At 37.4% G+C, this 21,893-nt stretch overlaps 1 protein-coding gene across 2 annotated transcripts in view; it reads right to left on the reverse strand.

The window, feature by feature from the left end:
• Window positions 1-10,480: 10,480 nt before the first annotated feature.
• Window positions 10,481-21,893, reverse strand: part of TBC1D19 (TBC1 domain family member 19) — a 160,147-nt gene continuing 148,734 nt past the window's right edge. For both annotated transcript variants that reach the window (XM_068542262.1, XM_068542261.1), the window contains 3 exons: window positions 16,835-16,950; window positions 11,700-11,770; window positions 10,481-10,687 (listed from right to left, as the gene is read on the reverse strand). In XM_068542262.1, the coding sequence (XP_068398363.1) occupies window positions 10,613-10,687; window positions 11,700-11,770; window positions 16,835-16,950 (262 nt within the window). In that variant the 3' untranslated portion in view covers window positions 10,481-10,612. The remainder of the gene's footprint in view (window positions 10,688-11,699; window positions 11,771-16,834; window positions 16,951-21,893) is intronic.

Consider the following 21,893-nt stretch of genomic DNA (forward strand, 5'->3'; position numbering starts at 1 on the left):
CTTAAAGTTTATGTCTAACAGAGCATAAAAAAATATGGGGGGCTTCCTGGTGGCACAGTGGTTAAGAATCCGCCTGTCAATGCAGGGGACATGGGTTTGAGCCCCGGTCCGGGAAGATCCTACATGCCATGGAGCAACTAAGCCCGTGCGCCACAACTACTGAGCCTGCGCTCTAGAGCCCGCGAGCCACAACTACTGAGCCCACGTGACACAACTACTGAAGCCCACGCGCCTAGAGCCTGTGCTCCGCAACAAGAGAAGCCACCGCAATGAGAAGCCACCGCAACGAAGAGTAACCCCCGCTCGTCACAACTAGAGAAAGCCCGCGCGCAGCAACAAAGACCCAATGCAGCCAAAAATAAATAAAGTGAGGCCACTGACCTTGTCCTAGGGCTGAAGTCCTGGGTTGGCCTTCTGTCCAGGGGAGTTCTTGTCCCTCATATGGTGTCCCCTTACAACATTTGTGAACTTGGCCACCAGCCTGGCAATGTCAGAGCCCTGTCAGAGTTGGGGTCCTAGAGGCCTGTCCGCAGATCTAAATCTTTCTTCCCATACATTTATTCCGGTCTTTCCATTTTCTTTAGGCTCTCACACACGAGATGTTTAATTATTCAGCCACTTTTCTCCTACAATAAGGGGAGGAAGACCATCAACACAAAAAATAGTATGCCCTTCTTTGAGGGTAAGGCACACAGTCCTTTGAAAGGTGAGAGAGTTTCTTCCTATACAGTCTGAACATTGACATTCTCATCCTTTCATTCATTCATTCATTTTTTCTCTCTCTCTCACATACACACATTGTCTCTCCATGAGTCAATCCATCACTTGTACAATGGGTGCAAATTAAATTGTAATTAGAGATAATTTGTTGCTTTCTATTTCATGAAAATTTGCAGTGATTCCATTTATAAAGGAAGGATCCTTTTGTCTGAGTAATTAAAATAATCTCTCCCTAAGCCATGAATAAGTTGAAACATGAATAGGCAAAAGCCCAAAGAGGGAGAGGAGAACCAAATTCACTGGATGGGGAAAAAAATAGTTAAGTCACCAAACTAGTGCAGTACTGGCACAGAGACAACCACAACTCCTGCTGACTGAAGGAGCAGCTGACTATAATTAGACCATACCAACCCCAGGCTCCCTGAGGGAGCAGCTGCTCCACCACAGAAAACAGTCTGGAGCACAGCAATCATCTCTGAGAGGATTCCATTTATTCCTCTCTCCATCAGAATTCTAAGCTTCCCAGTCATCAATTACTAACCTAAACTTTCTTCCCTTATTCGGACCTAATTCCCATCCACCCTTCATTCCTCTCCCTAGTAAATTCCTCCCCCTTTGTCTCTTAAAAGTCCTAATTCCCAATGTGAAATCAATGAACCCTTGTATTTTTCAACCCTTTCTCTGAAGACTGTATTCACCTCTTAACTGACAGTGGCTGTATCCTGGGGACATGGTTTCTATGTAGCCCTCTCAAATGGATTCTTTCTTTTCTCTCAGACCCAAAGTGCTTCAGCATCAGCCTTACTCCTCAATGCCAGTTGGAGTTTTATCCCCCCTTCCCTCTTGCAAACCCCTTCTGCTCCTTTGAGGCTCACAGCATCCAATTGTACCACTCTTCTTCCTCCATGTTATAGTCACTAATTAGTAGCCTCTGGGTCTTTCTTCCTCATTCTCAGTAAAACTAACTCACAATTCAGTTTTCTTCTTATCTCTACCCCTGTCATCCTTCTTGCTGATTTCAACATGTAGGCTGATGATTGATTCATCCAATACTACAGACTCCTGGTTTCTTGACTTCCTCATATTTTCAATGATGTGTTCTTCTACCCTACCATAGCTATCCACCATGCCTTAGATCTCGGCATCAACAAAAATGGCATAATCTCCAAAATTTCAAATGCAAATATCTCATCCTGGCTACAGATATTATTCTTCCAAGCTACCTGCTAAAGCACCCTTTCTTCAAAAGTGCTTTCACTTTTTTGTTGTGACCTTTAATCCATCCGTTTCTCTTTATTCTAAATATAAGAGAATAAAAGCCCTCAATCACCAACCCCTCCTTATCCCTCATTTCTTCTTTTCTAGTTTATATTCCATGACCCATTGTTATAGTTTTTTCCTTGAAACCCTTAACTTCCTTGCCCTTCTTTTTTTTGGCCATGCCTTGCAGCATGCAGGATCTTATTTCTCCGACCAGGGAATCAAACCAGTGACCCCCTGCATTGGGAGGGTGGAGTCTTAATCACTGGACCGCCAGAGAAGTGCCCTCTTTGCCCTACTGAATGAAGTTTGGAGGTCCAATAAACAGCACCCTTCTTCCTGCCTGAGTTCTGAGTACTTGAGAGGTAAAATGAAAATCTAGGTAAATAAAAGCAGATGAAGATGATGTATCTTCTTTCCTACTGATAAAGTTAATCCCGGGAATGTGACTTAATTTTGCAGCAAGGACAGGCTTTTCAAAAGTGTGTCTTGGGCTTATGTACTCAGTGATGACCTGAACAACTGCAGCCACCCCCTCACCCCACTTTCTCCCCATACCACGGGATCCAGACTTCTAAAGCTAGGGCATAGAGGAACAGTACAGAACATACGTTTGCTCTGGGCTGCTAGACCCTAAAAGAAAGGTGAGAGAAAGGGGTTGGCTTTCTTTACATGCCCACTCATTGATCCCAACCTCAACAATAATATAATTCACTCCTCTCTATGGGAGGAGAGAGTGAGAAGCATTACACCAGTGAACTCCCTCCACATGGAGAGAAACATTACGACTTGGCAATGCATTTCCCCCAACACATCTCTTCCTCCGTTACACTTGCCTTATAAAAGCCCAGCCTTTTGGGGTCTTTTCCCTGTCAGCACCAGAGCAATAGAAGGTTGTCTTCAAAATACTTTCACAAATTTTATCCTATTTGAATATTATAAAAACCACATGAGAGGAACTCGACAGGTAGAATCACCTATTTTTTAGGTAAGAGAACTGAAGCAATGCGAATTTATTGTCATAGGTTACAGTCGACATGGTAAACACAATTTATCTGAGAGGAAGTAGGTTAGTTTCCTGCTGTTGCTGTAATAAATTACCACATATTTAGTGGCTTAAAATAACACAAATTGATTATGTTACAGTTCTAAGGTCAGAAGTCTGAAAATCAAGGTGTCAACAGGGCCAAGTTCCTCCCAGAAGCCCTAGGTGAGACTCCATTTCCTTGCCTTATGCATTCCTGCATTCCTTGGCTCATGGCCCCCCTTCCTCCATTTTCAAAATCAATACCATAGCATCTTCAAACCCTTCTCTGACTCTGATACTCCTGCCTGCCTCCCTCTTTTCCTTATAAGGACCCTTGTCATTACATTGAATCCACCTGATAATCCAGGATAATAACCCCATCTCAAATCCCTTATATTAATCACACAAACAACATGCCTTTTTGTCATGTAAGGTAACACATTCACAGGATTCAGGGATTGGGACATGAAAATCTTTGGGGAAACATTATTCTTCCTATCATAGAAGGGATAGCACCATTACTTCAAAAAAAGAGGTGTTAGTATTCTAGTTCCAGAAAAAGTAATGTCTCTTACCACATATATTACTGGAAAAGCAAACATGCAAATACATATAAACATGAGCACCCAGAATAGTACCTTGTTCAGAGTAAGCATTTAGTGTTTGTTGAATAAATACATGCATACCACATATCTAAGAAAAAAGTTTTAAGGGTAAAGAATAGTTGAAGTAATACAAAATAAGCACCTAATTAACATAACAAAGACATTAATACCTGAGGCCAATTGTTTAACTAAATGATCTGAAGAAGCGATTTGGATCATCAGCAAAATAAAACTTAACAAAGTTATCTTCACTTTGTACCAATATGTCTCCCCACCTCATTCTGAATCTGTCTCATTTCCTTCCACTGTTTTATCCCTAAACTGGCCAAACTAGTAAATGGACATATATTTAAAATATTTGTTGCACTTATTCAAGAAAGGAGTACATTTAATTTAAAATTAGGTGAGCTGCAGCACTTCTATATTCTACTGCAGGTTCCAGTCAGTGAATAAAGGAAGAAAAAGAAATAAAAGGCATACAGATTTGAAAAAAATGTAAAAGTGTCTTTATTTATAGGTGACACATTGTATATGTAGAAAATCCTAGGGCAGCTACAAAAAAGGGATACTGGAAGTAGTAGGTTTAGCAAGATCTCAGGGTACAAGGTCAATATAAAATAAGCAACTGTATTTCTATATATTAACAAACCATTGGAAATTGAAATTAAAAATACCATTTACAATAGCATAAAAAGTGAAATAATTAGGGATAATTTTAACAAAATATGTGCAAGAACTCTACATGGAGAACCACAAAATATTGCTGAGTGAAACTAAACAAAACCTAAAGAAAATGAAGAGATAGTCCATGTTCATGGATTGGTAGATTCAATATTGTTAAGATATCAACTGTTCCCAAACCTATTTATAGGTTTAATGCTACCTCAATAAAAATAAAAATTGTAGCAGTTTTTTTTTTTTTTTTGGTACAAATGGAAAAGCTGATTCTAAGATTTAGAAATGCAAATAACTTAAAACAGCCAAAATAGTTTTGACATAGGTGAGCAAAATTAGAGTGCTTATACTACTTGATTTCAAGATTTACTCTAAAGCTACAAAAATCAAGACAGTGTGATATTGGAATAAGTATAGACATGAATCCATGGAGCAGAATAAAGAGTCCAGAAATAAACCCATAGATATATGATCAATTGAATTTATACAGAGGTGCTGACATAAAAGGATAGCTTTTTAGTAAATGGTGCTGGAACAATTGTACATCCATATGCAAAATGTGACCCTCAACCCTTAATTGGTACCATACACAAAAATTAGCTAAAAAAAAAAAAAAAAGAGTCAAAGGCCTAAATGTAAGAGCTAAAACTATAAAATTTCTAGAAACAAACATAGGAAAAAATTTTTGTAACCTTGAGTTATACAAAGATTTGTTAGATAGGAGACAAAAAGTATGAACCATAAAAAAATGGATAAACTGATTCAACAAAATTAAAACTTTTGCTCCTTAAAAGATAGTTAAAAATTAAAAGACAAGCCACAGGCTGAGAGAAAATTTTACAAACCAGAAGTGTAACCAGAATAAAGAATTCTTACAACTTCAGGTAACTGATTAAAAACGGGCAAAAGATTTAGACACTTTATAAAAGGATATGTATAAATGGCAAATGAGCATAAAAAGATGCTCAACATCATAAGTAACTAGGGAAATGCAAATTTAAAACCACCTATTAGAATGACTAACATGATAATACCAAGTGTTGGTGAGGATCTGGAGCAACTGGAACTCTTACAAATTGCTAGCGGGAATGTAAACTGGTAGAACCACTTCAGAAAAGAGTTTGGAGGTTTCTTAGAAAGTTAAATTTATGCTTACATATGACTCAGCAATTCTACTCCTAGGTATTTACCCTAAAGAAATGAAGATATTCTACATGAAGGCTTGCACACAAATGTTTATAGTGGCCGTATCCATAATACACGAAAACATGAGAACAACATGGATGCCCGTTAACAATGATGGATAAACAAACTGTATGAAATACTACTAAGTCATAAAAAGGAATGGAAAACTAATCACACAACATGGATGAATCTCAGAACATCATGCTGAGCAAAAGAAGTCAGACACAAAAGAGTACATCTGTATGATTCCATTTCCATGAAACTCCAGAAAAGACCAATGTAATATTTAGGGATAGAGCAGATCAATGGTTGTTTGGAATGAATGTGCATATGGAAGATCAAACGGGAAGGAGCATAAAGAGAATTGTTTCAGGTGATGGAAATGCTCCGTACCTTGACTGTGGTGGTGGTGGTGATGTGGGTTTATACGTTTGTCAAACTTTATAGAACTGTATAATTTAAATGAATATATTTTATTGTACATAAATTAAATCTTAATAAAGTTGACTTAAATGAAATAACTTGAGTGAGCTGAAGCATGTACATTTTTTTCTCTCAAAATATTCTTCCTTTTTGGACTTCAACAGGCAACTCCACAAATCAACTTAGTAGGTAAAATAGCTGAGTGACACTGAACAAGTGAGTTATTACTCTGAACTGAGCAATTTTCCTCATCAGTAAAATGAGTGAATTAGATGACTTCATTTGTTCATTCAATAAGCACTGACTAAAGCTCACTATGGGCAAGAAATATGCCAGGTTCTAAAGATATAAAGCTGAAAAAGAAACCATTTTTGCCCTTAAGGAATCTGTCTAGTGGAAGACAAAGATAAGCTAACATATCATTAGGATACTGCTTATGTATATTTAGGGTATGAGGAGAATTCATAAGAGAAGCGATCTTCCCTGATGATGCAACACCTGAGTTGGGTTTTGAGGTACAAGTAAGAGTTAGGTAGAGAGGGAAGAGAAGGCATTCCAAGCAGAAGGTGCTGTATGGGCAAAGGGCCAAAGGAGAGAGAGAGATACCATGTGTTTAAGGTACTGCTGGTTGCTTAGTATATCTGGAACACAGATTTCATCCTTGTGTCCTGACTGAAAAAAAGTTTTAAAAGATTCCGCTAGTTTAAACAGTGTGTAGATAGGGGTCCTGTACCAAAGAATGATATCCATGTTGTAGAGGATCACCTAAAAGGTAAAATAACTATAACTTCAGTTAGGATCCTTTCTATTGCAAAGAGAATCTTTTGGCTCATGTAACAAAACAGTCCAGGGGTAGACTGAGGGAGTGTGACCTGGGAATTAACAAGGTCAACAGAGCAGCTTCTCGCTTTTTGCATTCCTAGGCTGCAGCAGCTCCAGACCCTATATCCTCTCTTGTTCATATCCAGCTTCCTTGAAAGATTAAACCAAAGCCTCATAATCAAGTTTCATTGATTTTGCACAGTCTTAGGTATTGCACGGATCCTGAAACAATCCTTGTGGCCAGAGAGATGGTACATAATGATGGCTTGGCCAGGACCCAGAGGTCCTGGAGGTGAGAGTCAGCCTCATCTGAAGTGCATGGAGGAGGGGTAGATCTCCAAATAAAAATTAGAGCCTTTGCAGAAGAAGGGAGACTATAGATACTTAGGAGGAATTATATTTTAAGAAAAACATAATTGTTGAACAGATTCCAACAATTTTTAGAACAAGTCCGGCGGTACAAACACACATGGACAAATTTCTTCTTTCATCTTCCATTCCTAGGACTAGTCAATGAAAATTGACTTCAGAACAAAGTGATGTGAGACTCAATACATATACACAAAACTATCACTCAATATTCTAAGCACCATATTAGTAAATGAGCAGTTTTATGAGAACAAAGAGAAGGGTGTCATTAATTCTAATTTATAGGCTCCAGGGTATCTTACAGTAGAGGAGAGTTTTTTAGTGGGGCCTTGAACAATGGAGGTCCTTCTGGCAGAGATAAAGTACAAGGCCATAGCTGGTTGAGGATGAGCACATAATCTGGTGAGGATGAAGCACAGGATCACAGATCAGTGTGAGAGAACAGGAGTGGAAAGATCAAGCTGTGGTGAATTTCCCCCACTCTGCTACAGAGCCTGGAATTTATCCTTTAAGCAATGTGGTATTGTTTAATTTTTAAGTATGTAAGTGACACAATCGAACCTGTATTTAGAGAGCTGTAAGAACAGATCAGATACTTCCTGAGACAAGGAAGAAGATAAGTATAGGGGAATAAAGCTAAGTTGTGAAGTGGAAGCCTGAGGGAGTTCAAGCCTAATGGTCTCTATTTTCTCTATGAAATAGGCAGAGAGAGTACATGCAGAGTGTAAGGGGGTGCTGTGCGTTTAAGATACACTGAAAATTTCAATTAGCCAGAAGGCTGCATTACCAAAACATTCTGATCTAAAAGATTGTTCAATAAACTCTTCCACAATATAAGATCATACATATTACATACATACATAGTGAGTGAATTGAAATCCAGAAGAGCCAAATGCCATTCGTCTATTAGTCTATTTCACCATCAGTAAGAATGCCACAGGTAGAATAATGATCACTGGTCACCCAGATCATTGTGATCACTGGCAGAGCCTATGTGAGGGGCTGCCAGGGGTTGGTAGGAGATGGTGTGGGAGAATGCTGGAGGGAGGAGGCCAAGAGAAGTAGTGTGAGGAGGGTAGTTAGAGATGGAGTGGGCAAGGCAACCTGACTGCCCTCAGTGCAGTATTTTAACAAGCAGCCAAGAGCAGCATATGGCTGAGAGGGGTTTGTGACAGCAGCGAAATGTGTGGCAGCCTACCAGGTTTGGCTTTGGGATTCAGATTCAGAATGACTGGCTAGAGCCACCTGTTCCAAATGAAAGGATCTGCTATGCCATGGTCCATTCATTTTCTTATAGATATAGATGAAGTCTCAAATTATCAAATAAAGTCATGCAAATGCTAATGAAGTTGGGCATTCTTCACATATTATCTTCTACCACTTGATCTTAAAATGTCATATTTAAAATTAATTACTGGGACCTCCCTGGTGGCGCATTGGTTAAGAATACACCTGCCAGTGCAGGGGACACGGGTTCGAGTCCTGGTCGAGGAAGATCCCACATGCCGCGGAGCAACTAAGCCTGGGCACCACAACTACTGAGCCTGCGCTCTACAGCCCGCGAGCCACAACTACTGAAGCCTGCGTACCTAGAGCCCGTGCTCCGCAACAAGAGAAGCCACTGCAATGAGAAAGAAGCCTGTGCACCACAACTAGAGAAAGCCCACACTCAGCCACGAAGACCCAATGCAGCCAAAAAATAAATAAATAAAACAAAATAAAATTAATTACTGACAACCTCTTATATTTGCTTGGTGCTTTGTAGTTAAAAAAAAAAATCGCTTTCAAATGTATTTTCTCATTTGGTCTTACTCAACCCTGTAAGGTAAACAGAGCAAATACAAAACTTTCCTGCTGCCTGTCCTCTCCCCCGCATACCCCGCCCAAATTACAGATAAGAGAGATTAGATTATCTGGGGACTTCAAGCTAGGACAAGAACTCCTCCAGTTTAATGTTTCTTCTACTAGATTACTACATTGCTACTTTTTAAAAAGCTTATGAATATTCTCCTAAAGAAAAAAGCCAAATGTGGGTGTATCTGAACACATTTGACCTTAATCATTTAAAACTCTCTCTCTTCCTAACAATCATGCTATGGGTATATGCTTATCCCTGTGATGAATGTGCATTTGTATACACAGAATGGCAAAGCATATGATTATAATTGTATCATCTTCAAAAGCAATAGCATGGAGTTTATTAAGAATCAATCACTGAATAAATGATTATTTAGTCCTCAATAAGTCAACAAGTACCTGATGAATAAAAGCATTTATATAGATTTTCAAATTAATAACTAGTAGTTATATAAAATTCCACCACACTTGCAGTCTTGTGCTAAACCTCATACATTTCCTAAAAATATATTCTCTAAATAAAAGACTCGGGAAATAGATTTTGATAAAACTTAATACAATTCTAAGCATTCAATAAGACTATCAATCTATTGATTCAGAATTTTATTGAAGTGATCAGCATCTTGAATTTGAGTATAAAATTGAAAGACAATGAGTTTTGGACTTTTTTTTCACATTCTATCATTCTGCATTATAGAAATGCTAGGTCTCTAAGAAGTAATATAAAATAAGACCCTCCACTTACAATAAGGACCAAAATAAGATTGATGCCTTGCATAATGTCTTCAGTTCTAGAATGAATGTATAATACCTACTTCTGGTCTCGCTAAGCTGCTCTGCCCTAGAAGTAAATCTCATTAAACCAAGCTTCAGTAAAAGTGCATATGGTTTTGATTTTTCATTCCCTTCATTGAGTCCTTGGGTGTCCTCTTTGTATACTTCCAAAGTAATGGAATCTGGCAACAGATCTCAGCAGTGTCAAGTCTTCTAACTAAGAGATGGAAGGTTGAGAAATTTAAAGGGATCATTCTATTGTTTTCTTTTTTCAGAAAGTGATGAATAAAACACTGTCAGGTGGAGACAACTGTATTTGACCTTCCCCAATAGAGGGAGAGATAAAATGGAGAGGGATCTAGAAGATCTCTGATGAGAGAAAAGTTGTTAAAAACACCGAAGTACATTTGAATTCCTACTTAAAAGCATTATCTTTTTCAAGTCTTCCCACATCCTACCCCACCCCTGGCTTTGAGTGAAAAGCAATTTATAAGACAAAATGATTCATTATCTAGAGATAAATTTACAAACTGACATAAGAGAACTGTCCCAGAGGCTACATTACCTATTCAAGTTTATTACAGTATCTTTAGTTCTTATTGCGTATATTGTTACATGGCTTTTACAAGCCAGGGTTATCTATGCTATGTATGCTCAATTTAGCAGAAGTTATATCTATTGCTTCTCTCTTGAAAATCAGCAGCATGCAATGCAATATGTGGTGTGCAGAGTTATTGTTTCAAAAAGTGAAAAACTACTTAGGTTTAAGTGAGGAGGAACATGATCTTTATTGGCTTATATGCAAAGTTTAATTTTGGTTTTATGCAAAGTTTGCATAGTTCATGATTACTTTCTAATGAAAAACTAGATGTGTTGTCAGTGACCTTGAAGAAGATCAAGTGACAGTAGCAAACAGAAAAATTTGAAGAAGAGGCATAACTTTTAAAGTAGAAAGGTCAGCAAGAACTGCCTGAAACAAAAAACAAAAGGAATGATTAATATCGGCATTCTGATCAGCAAAGTGAAGCCTATGAAATAAACACAGAAACACCTTTACAATGTAATTCTGATATCAACACACTCTAAGTTCTTCAGATTGGTCCCAAATCTCTGTACTGAAGCTACAACCTTCTTTCTCTTTTCTGAACATCGTAATGTTAGAACATGTGCAAAATACTCAAATGTGCAGTAGAAAATAATCTGGACTTTAGCCTTGAGCCTTCTTCAAATATACAAGGTAGCATGAGTTTATAAGAGGTCTAACATTTCAACTTGCTTCTATAAATAAACGTACATTATGAATCCTAGTCCCGTTATACTAAGGAGTAACTGACTTTAGGAAATCACTTTAAGATGGAACTAATGTTTACTCAGTTGCAAGATGCATAAACATCCTCTTCCCTTTAAACAAAGAATGTAGGCAGCTATTTTAAGGATAAAATTTACATTTCTATGAGAGATAACAAATAGAGTAATATTGTAAGCCACTATTTAATTGAACCATGCTTCAGGTGTAAGATATACTACTGAAAAGAAACAACTTTAAATAATTAACTCACAACTAAAAATAACCAAAAAGCCCACGTATCTTTACTATATCATCCAAACACATGCTCTTTAATTCTTTCAACTAGTTTGTCTTTGTTCTAGGAGCATAACACATGGATGTGAACAATTATAAGAAAATGCAACATAAGCCCCAATAGTTTCTATTAAAATTACTAGCTATCTTGTTTCCTGTAACGGTTATAGTGGTTTCCCATAATAATCTTGTTTATGACTCCTTCACAAGAACATTGTTTTCAAGTAATTAAGGAATTCTGAATACTTAATATTACTTAGCTCAAAACTTATGGGTTTTACCCAACTTAAAAAATTAGGCTGCGAGTAATGTGTGTCCCATGCATCTGACACTAAAGTGGCCGAGCCTGGCAATCTCTCAGGAACTATTTCCATCCCATCTGAGTGAAACTTATCCTTACTTCAGCTGCAGCCAGTGATGTCACCTCCATCAGGTTCACTGCTCGGAAAGCAAACACAGCAGCTGCCAGGACTGGAAAAGAATGCACACTATTTCAACTGCTGGTCTACTCATCAGCCAGACAATTTTACTGCTATACCCACAACCCACTGTGAGGGCTCAGAATTAGTGCTTCACAACTGCATCCTGCATTCTGAGTTAAGGCCTTGTGATGAATGGAAATTGTCTCCTCTGGAGAACAGTGGCTTGACGGCACAGTTTTGGGAAAAAGGGAAATTTTAGTGGTTTTAAAAAAGCCATTTTATAAATTGTTTCATACCTATAACTTTAATTGTAACAATTTTTAAATGGCATGAAGATCTAATGACTATCTTAAAAATAAAGATGTATTTTGATGCAGGTGTTTCTTACTGATGCAATGGAGAGGCTTCTGAAAAGTTATGTGCAGACTGAATTTTTAAATATATCAGATGATGTTTCATATGTACCAAGGAGGTATCCTGATAAAAATGTGGCAATAAAATCTTTCCTTAAAAATATTTTTATACTCAGCACTGACTTTCTTAGAGTGTCATAAATGGATACGTCTGTGGGGCGGGCTACTGTGGGATTGATCCTGACTTTTACATTAATGTTGGCCACAGAAAAAGAAGTTGAAACTTTGAAAAGAAAATAAACCAAACCATTATAGAACATCTTGAAGGTCAATAATACATACTGAGTAGAAAACATTTGGATTTTTGTTCCCATTAATCATCTGCATATGAAAAGAGAGAAATGCTGACATGCATTATGTCTTATTATATAATCTACCATAAAACTTTGTGAAAGTGAATGAGTCATCATGAACAATGGAAGGACCATGTAATAGGTTCAGGCAACTCTGATAAGGAAATGGGACTGCCTGGAGGTGACTCTTGACTTTTCCCCATTTTTTTTCATCACCAGTAGTGGTAGTACATTCCCTACCCAACAAGTCCTTAAAGTTTAGGAAATGAATGGTAAGGAATCTTTAAAATTATTTGGAAGACTGGTTCCTAAGTATATTGCACAGATAATGCAAATGCTTTTTTAATATACATTTTTACTATGGAAGTAATAATAATGATAACAGCAGTTAATTCTCATACCAAAAATGAGTTAAGTACTATTGTTAGCCCCATTTTACTAATGTAGAAACTGAGGCACTGTGAGTTTGGATGACATATTCAGAGTCACACAGGTAGAAAATAGCAGAGTGACTACTCAACTCTGGCCCTAGAGCTCAAGCATTTAACCACTATGTGATGACATTTTTGAGATTGAAGGTAAGCATTAATGACTCATCCCTGATATAGAAATCTGTGTGCTTTCCTAAGAATCACCTTCTCTTCTGTCCCTCAGAATGGTTTTCCCCTGGGATAAACCATAATGGAAAAGAATATAAAAAAGACTGTATATACATGTATAACTGAGTCACTTTGCTGTACAGCAGAAATTAACCCAACATTGTAAATCAACTATACTTCAATTAAAAAAAAAACAAGAATGGTTTTCCAGAGGTGGCCTGAAGGATGATGCATGGTGGTCCTGGGCTCTGGACCACCTGATAGGGGTCATGCCTATGGAGCAGAAGTCAGGAGCCAGGTCTCTTAATTTCCCCAGATAGAGGCAGGGTGACTGGGAAGCACAGGTAGTTTTCGAGGGGACAACAGATTTTGGACAGTTTGTCAAAAAAAGCATTAGAACTAGTTAGGAAAATTCTGGGAGAAAAAAAGATGGTAGTGGTAAAACAAAATCTAAAAAGTCATCAGCTGGGATTATTTAATATGTAACAAGGGATATAAGAGACCTGGGGCAAAGAATTCACCCTTTAATTGAAATGGAGAAAACTTAAGTACCTAAAGTCCCTCAGCTTCCATTTTTACAAGAATATCAAAGAAAACCATTTCTGTGGACCAACAACTTCTTTATAGTTTTCTAATATCTGGAATCATATTTGAAAATGGAGACATTTTAGGAAATGTCTCCATTAAGGGTTGTGGTCACTATTTCCTTTTTTGAGTATAATTTAATGGAGTTGGTGAAAGCTTGACAGGATGGTCAAATTTTCCGCTGTAGCAGGAAAGAGTTTTACATGGTGGGAAATATACAGTTTTTCCAAAGGTAGATAAGAGGGGGAATAAAAGAGTAGTCACTAATTGACTTCAGCATCCAAAATGCTTATGTGCTCACAACCTTTATTTATCTTGGTGTCACATCACAGAAGTTCCTTTCCGTCTGCTTCATGATTGCTTTGCCCAGTCCTTCCTCAGAGCAGGTTTATTTGCCAAGGAGAAAAGGTCTATACTTTGGGATATTTTCTTTTTTTTTTAATTAAAAAAATTTTTTTTTATTTTTGGCTGTGTTGGGTCTTCATTGCTGAGCGTGGGCTTTCTCTAGTTGTGGCGAGCTGGGGCTACTCTTTGTTGCAGTGCGCAGGCTTCTCATTGTGTTGGCTTCTCTTGTTGCGGAGCATGGGCTCTAGGCACGCGGGCTTCAGTAGTTGTGGCTCGTGGGCTCTAGAATGCAGACTCAGGAGTTGTGGCCCACGGGCTTAGTTGCTCCGCGGCATGTGGGATCTTCCCGGACCAGGGCTCGAACCCGTGTCCACTGCATTGGCAGGTGGATTCTTAACCACTGCGCCACCAGGGAAGTCCTGGGATATTTTCAACTGAAGTCATGCTTCATATGAAATATAGAAACTCAAATATTTACTTTTGGTCTTTTAAACTGTTCTCATTAATTTTAAGCAACTCTATCATGAACATTAAGACACCTATGCTTTAAACTGTTTTTCAAAAGGCCCTAATTAGTTCACAATTGAAACCAGTAATATTTACTAAAATATTTCTAAAGACTATATAAGCTCACTTGAGCAAAAAAGGTGGTCGCAAAATATTCAGACCAAAAAATGTATAAAATAATCAAAACTAACTTATATACCCATCTACATGCAATTACCTACCTATGGCTCTTTATCTGAATTCCATGGTAGGAATTCCCATTAGTCTAATTCCATTTCTAGATGTTCTACACTTCTTCTCTGTTGATTTTTTAAAAACACTCAGAGAAAGTGAATGGATGCAATAGTGTGAACTGCATTTCTACCTATACATCAATAACTTTTTAATTAATGTATTAAGCTTACAGCAGAGTACGTGGCTTAGAGCAAATGCAGCATTCAGCATTCATTTCTCTTTCACTTCAGTTTGCTGAGGGGTGATAAGTCACAGAATGGGAGACTTTAAGTTGGAAGACGCTTTGAAGGTCTTCCAATTCAACATTTCTTTCATGATAGAAAACCTCTTAACCCTTTAGATGACAGTTGAAAAGCCCATTCTACTTTTGGAAAGTCCTAATTATTAGAAAGTACTTTCTAATACTGAGCCCATTTCTTTAACATGCTCTAATGTTTTTTGAAATGATACAAAAAGCTACATACAATACTCTTCAAAATTTATGCCCTACCCAGAAGAGTTATTTGGTAGAAAATCTAAAGTCCTGTTACCTGAGAAATGGTAGCAAAAAACAAGACTACTTAGCCTGGAAAATAGAAGACTTTGAGGAAAGGAGGGGGTGAGAGAGTAGAAAAAACATGATGATGATCCTGGTTTAACAGTAGTACATTTTAACAAGTTATATTATCCAGGGACTTCCCTGGCGGTCTCCTGGTTAAGACTCCGCGCTTCCACTGCAGGGGGTGCAGGTTTGATCTGTGGTGGGGGAACTAAGATCCCACACGCCATGCAACGTGGCAAAAAAAGGAAAAAAGTTATATTATCCAGAAATGAAATGGGCTACTTGGTAAGACAGGGATTATCCAACACTGAATGTTCAAACACAGGATAAGGACTGCCTGTCAGAAATATTTAAAAGAAGTTATACCTGATGACCTCTAGGATTCCCGTCCGTCTCTAGATCGTACGTATCACTGCCATTCAGCCAAAAGAGGTGATGGCAGACCATTTTTTCCTAACTCATATTTGTATGGGCTTTAAAAACAACTGAGATAGAAGGATACTGGGAGTTGTTAAAAACCCCAGTAAATGATATCTCTCATTATACCAGGGGCAACATTTATCTTCACGGCACTTTATTATTACCTCAATTTTCCTTTTCAAAATGCCACCTAATTACTCGAACTCTCAGCATTCAAAAATATGTTAATATGGTACCTAGAGAATCTTCTGCAAGAGAAGGGTCATCAATTAAGCATTATTTCCAAATGGCCCAGAGAGGTGTCTTTACAATGCTATCACTGGGTAAAGATTAAATAATTTGTTCAATATCACAAAACTGGAGAAGGTTGGAACCAGCACTCTGCCAACTTCTCTGCTCTCCATCCATGTGAAAATCCTGTAATACTTATTTGAATTCCCTGATAATTTCAATGATAAAAATAATTGAGTCTATTTTACACACAGAGGAGCAAAATAATATAATAAGAAATCTGTGCCCTATGTGTTATCACACAGTTGCCCTCTGTGTATATCTGTTGTAAGAACTTAATTATTAAATAAGAGATGGATTTGTGGCTCTCTGAAAAAAAGATGAATTTCTTTTTGGCTTAAGAGAATATGTAAAAGGGGAAACTCAGTTACCAGGGCAGGAGTCAGAGACTGTTAGCAACAAGGAAAAGGTTTTGAGTTCAGTATAAACTGAAGTCCAGAAGAGCTGAGATTTCAACTATGCAGGGAGGCTCAGTCTCAGTTTGGATTTTAGGTAGTAGTTGAGAAAGGGCACAGAACAGAACACTAAGGTAGTCAGAGGAGTCAGGAAAAGAACAGAAGTATACCTACACTCTGCTGTGCAAACCTCACAGGTGCTGAGACCGTAAGCCCTGGCTGGACTAAAAGCAGGGGAGGGGAGCTGGACATTCCTAAAAGCGACGCAAAAAGACTAGGAATAGACGTGATGGGCAGTTATGCAGACGTATTTAGATTGCAGAATCTCAGTGCTTGTCTTCTAAGGCAGATAAATCTACTAAATGTTCATGAATTAGAAATGACAGACAACTGTAGACTCAAATTCCAATTACAGATGGTGAATGTTAGAAAGGAAAGGGGCTTTACTATAGAAAGAGCATGTGTTTTACAAACAAGCACTTACACTTACCAGCAAGAATTTCCAGAGAGTTGTACCCTAGGATTCTATCCCACAAAAGTAAGAGTTGATCTGTAGCTAAGTATCCAGAGAAAGCTCGAACCATCCATTTAAATGATATGCGAAGTCTGTAAGCAAAGAAAAAAAAGAACTTTTACCAGTGGAATTTTTTCTCGTCAAAAAGCAATATCAGAAGAACTCAACCAGTTCTATTATTAGGTAACTCCTTTGTGGGTCTGAAAAATCACATGGGCATTTAAAACTCAAGCACTCTACATATATACAATGGAATACTACTCAGCCATAAAAAAGAATGAAATAATGCCATTTGCAGCAACATGGATGGACCTAGAGGTTATCATACTAAGTGAAGGAAGTCAGAAAGAGAAAGACAAATACCACATGAAATCACTTATATGTGGAATCTAAAATATGACACAAATGAACTTATCTATGAAACAGAAACAGGCTCACAGACATAGAAAACAGACTTGTGGTTGCCAAGGGGGAGGGGGGAGGGATAGATGGGGAGTTTGGGATTAGCAGATGCAAACTATTATGGTATTGAATGGATAAACAACAAGGTCCTACTGTTGTAGGTCCTACTGTTCCTACAGGGAACTATATTCAATATCCTGTGATAAACCATAATGGAAAGAATATGAAAAAGAATGTATATATACGTATAACTGAAACACTGCTGTGATTAACACAACATTGCAAATCAACTATACTTCAATAAAATAAATTAAGAAAAACCTCAAGTACTCTATTAAAAGCTGTAAAAAGTGCAATGGTGAGAAACCATGAGTCCTCAAATTAGTGGTCTCAAAAGCATTAAGAGAAAGAATTATATTCCTGGGTCCTACTTTATGTTATAGTTCATTCTTTAGAAAACTCACTTCTACATTCTGTTTTTCAGGGTGTGTACTAATTAGCTATCAATGAGGTGATCTTATATTGGATCTTAACAGTTCCAGGCAAGCCAAGAACATTTGAATTTTTATTCAAGATACTTGAAAGAGCTTGATAGCTGCATATTTTTCCAATTCAATAAATTATATTCCTACATTTCACTCAAATGGCTACAAAGGATGAAAAAAGACAAAGAAAACTAGTTTTTAAGCTATAGGGGGATTTCCATGGTGGCACAGTGGGTAAGAATCTGCCTGCCAATGCAGGGGACACAGGTTCGATCCCTGGTCTGGGAAGATCCCACATGCCATGGAGCAGCTAAGCCCATGCGTCAAACCACTGAGCCTGCGCTTTAGAGCCCGCGAACCACAACTATTGAGCCCATGCACCTAGAGCCTGTGCTCTGCAACAAGAGAAGCCACCGCAAGGAGAAGCCCGCGCACCGCAACGAAGAGTAGCTCCTGCTCGCCGCAACTAGAGAAAGCCCGTGCACAGCAACAAAGATCCAACGCAGCTAAAAATAAAAAATTAAATTAAATCTTAAAAAAAAAAAAGCCATAAGGGACCTTAGAAATAGATCTCTGATTTGAAACCCTTAGTTTTATAGAGGAGGTCATCAGAACTCTGAAAAATCAACCAGAAAATTCAATTAAATTCCATTTTGCAAAAAAAAAAAAAAAGTCCTAAGAAGTATGAGATCCTACTGTTTCATAAATAGGTTATGTTACAATAACAATTTATCTCTAGAATCAGGAAACAAACTCTTTGGCTTTGGTGCCTGAAGAGATAAAATAGTCTCTCAATTTCTGTACTACCTATTGGCAATTAAACATCACTTGACTGCCCCTGAGAGGTTCTAGCCAAATTCTTTGTTAAAATTGTTATATACATAAATACCCGTACTTTTTCTTAAAAGAGAAAATGGGATTGAGAGATTGCCTTTGTTGGTGTCATATTAATTTTCTTAAGACTGAAAAAGGACCCCCAAGTTTCAGAAATTCCTCAATACTAGATAACTATTGTTCTAATATAACAAAGTACATGTAGGCAGTAGTATTGATAAATCAAGATTTTTGTTTGGTTTTAGAATATCTGTTTATAGATGCCAAAGAAACTTTTAGCCACCGATTATTTTAAATTTAAATAATTCACTAACTTTTAAGTCTAAATTATTAACTTCAACTAGTTTCATTTTACTGGATCTCTCAGTGTCTTATTAGAACAACAGCACCACACATCATGCCTCCTGCTCCCCAGTATACAGATTCAATTTCTTAGAAATAAAGTTTATTGAGGTATAATTTATGTATAGTAGAATTTGCCCTTATTAATGCACAATTCTGAGTTTTGTTAAGAACCAAATGGAAATTTTAGAACTGATAAATACAAAAACAACAAAAACAATAACAACGACAACAAAACAACCCTCACTGGATGGATCCAATAGCAAAATGGAAATAACCATTGAGAGAGCCAGTGAATTTAAATATAAATCAATAGAAAGTGTCCAATCTGAACTACAGAGTAAAAAGGATTGAAAACAAAACGAACAGAGCTTCAGGAAGCTGTGAGATAAGACTAAAAGTTTTAATATTTGTGTCCCAGAAGAAAAGGATAATGAGTGTGGTGCAGAAAAAAATATTTGAAGAAATAATGGTTGAAAACTTCCTAAATTTGGCAAAAGAAATAAGCCTCAAATTCAAGATGTTAAGCAAACCCTAAACAGGATAAACCCAAGAAATCCATGTCCAGATACATCATAATCAAACTGCTAAGATCTAAAGACAAAGATCTTGACAGCAGCCACAGAAAAACAATAATTGATATTATTTCTTCCTGACATGTTTTGTAGAATTTGCCCATGAAACCCTCCAGGCCTGGAGTTTATTTGAAAGTAGAAGGTGATAAATTAAAGATGTATACTGTAAATCCTAGGGCACTGTTATAGACTGAATGCTTGTGTCCCCACTCCCACCCCCAAATTCATATATTGAAATTACCCCCAATGTGATGGTATGAGGAAAGAGGTGTGTGGCCTTTGGAAGTTAATTAGGATTAGATAAAGTTATGAAGGTAGGTCCTCATGTTTGGGATTAGTGCCTTCATAAGAGTCATGTGAGAGCTTCTTTTTCCTCTCTGCTCTCCATCATGTGAGGATACAATGAGAAGCAGTCTGCAACTTAGAAGAAGGTCCTCTCTGGAACTCAACCATTCTAGCAACCTGATCTTAGACTTCCAGTCTCCAAAACTGTGAGAAATAAATTTCTGTTCTTTATAAGCCATACAGTTTACGGTAATTTGTTATAGCAGACTGAACTAAGACAGACACTTATCAAAAAATATTTTTAGAAAGGTATAACTAATAAACCAATACTGGAGATAAAATGGAGTAAAAAATTATTCAATTCAAAAGTAGGCAGGAGGGGAACTTCCCTGGTGGTCCAGTGGTAAAGAATCCACCTTACAATGCAGGGGACACAGGTTTGATCCCTGGTCAAGGAACTAAGATCCCACATGCTGTGGGGCAACTAAGTCCACGTGCTACAACTACTGAGCTCATGCGCCTCAACTAGAGCCCACGTGCCACAAACTACAGAGCCCACATGCTCTGGAACCTGCGTGCCACAACTACAGAGCCCACCTGCCCTGGAGCCTGTGCGCCACAACTAGAGAAGAGAAAACCCACACGCCACGACTAGAGAGAAGCCCGCATGCTGCAACGAAAGATCCTGTATGCCTTGACGAAGATCCCGTGTGCCGCAACTAAGACCCAATGCAGCCAAAAATAAATAAAATAAATAAATAAATAATAAATAAAATAAAAACAAACAAACAAAAGTAGGCAGGAGGGACTTCCTTGGTGGTCTAGTAGTTGAGAATCCGCCTTTCAATGTAGGGGACGTGGGTTTGATCCCTGGTCGGGGAGCTAAGACCTCACATGCCACGGGTCAACTAAATCCCCACGCCACAACTAGAGAGAAGCTTGCGTGCTGCAACGAAAGATCCCGTGCGCCACAACTAAGACCCGATGCGGCCAAAAATAAATAAATAAATATTAAAAAAAAAAAAAAAGTAGGCAGGAAAAGAGGAAAAAAAGAATAAAGAGCACATGGCACAAACAAAAAAATGTCTATCAAGATAGTAAATAATATCAATTGATATTATTTTAATCCAATAATATCAATTACATTAAAGGTAAATGGAATAAACACACCAATTAAAAGACAAACTGCCACACTGAAAGAACCAAATATACTTTTGACAAGAAAGCCACCTGAAAAGTAAAGACATTGATAATCAATACATTAAAAGTAAAAAGACAGAAAAGAATACACTATACAAATTGTAATAAAAAGAAAGCTGGAATGGCTATATCAGACATAGTAGATTTATTGCTAGGAAAAGACATTAAATAATGATAAAAAGATCAATTCTCCTAAAAACAGAGTCAACTACATGAAGTAAAAATATATATAGCAATGCAGAAATAAAAAGACAAATTCACAATTATAATTGGAGACTCTAACACTTCTTTCTCAATAATCAATAGAAAAAGTAGACAGAAAATTAACAAGTGTATAGAAGTCTTGAACATTATCAACAAACTTGACTTGATTACCACTTACAGAACATTCTGCTCAACACTAGCAGCATACGAATTCTTTTCAAGTGTACATGGAAGATTCATAAAGAGATCATATTCTGGGTCATAAAACAAACTGCAACACATTTAAAAGAACTAAAATCTTATGAAGCACATTGTCTAACTGTAACAGAATTAGAATAGAAATCAATAACAGAAAGATATAATATCTTTCCAAATATTTAGAAATTAAACAATGCAGTTTTATATAAACTATGGTCAAAGAGGAAGTCACAAGAGAAATTAAGAAACATTTTGAATTGAATGAAAGTGAAAACATAACACATCAAAATTTGTTGAGTGGAGGTAAAGCAGTGCTTTGAGGGCAATTTATAACATTATTGCTTATATTAGAAAAGAAGAAATGTCTCAAGTTAATTATCTAAACCTCACCTTAAACAAGTAGAAAGACAAGACCAAAACAAAACTAAAGCAAGCATACAGAAGGAAATAACAAATAAAAGAGCATAACTCAATGAAACTGAAAATAGAAAAACAAAATCAATGAAACCA

The sequence above is a fragment of the Eschrichtius robustus genome, chromosome 4 (assembly GCF_028021215.1).
Source record: "Eschrichtius robustus isolate mEscRob2 chromosome 4, mEscRob2.pri, whole genome shotgun sequence".
Classification (NCBI taxonomy): Eukaryota; Metazoa; Chordata; class Mammalia; order Artiodactyla; family Eschrichtiidae; genus Eschrichtius; species Eschrichtius robustus.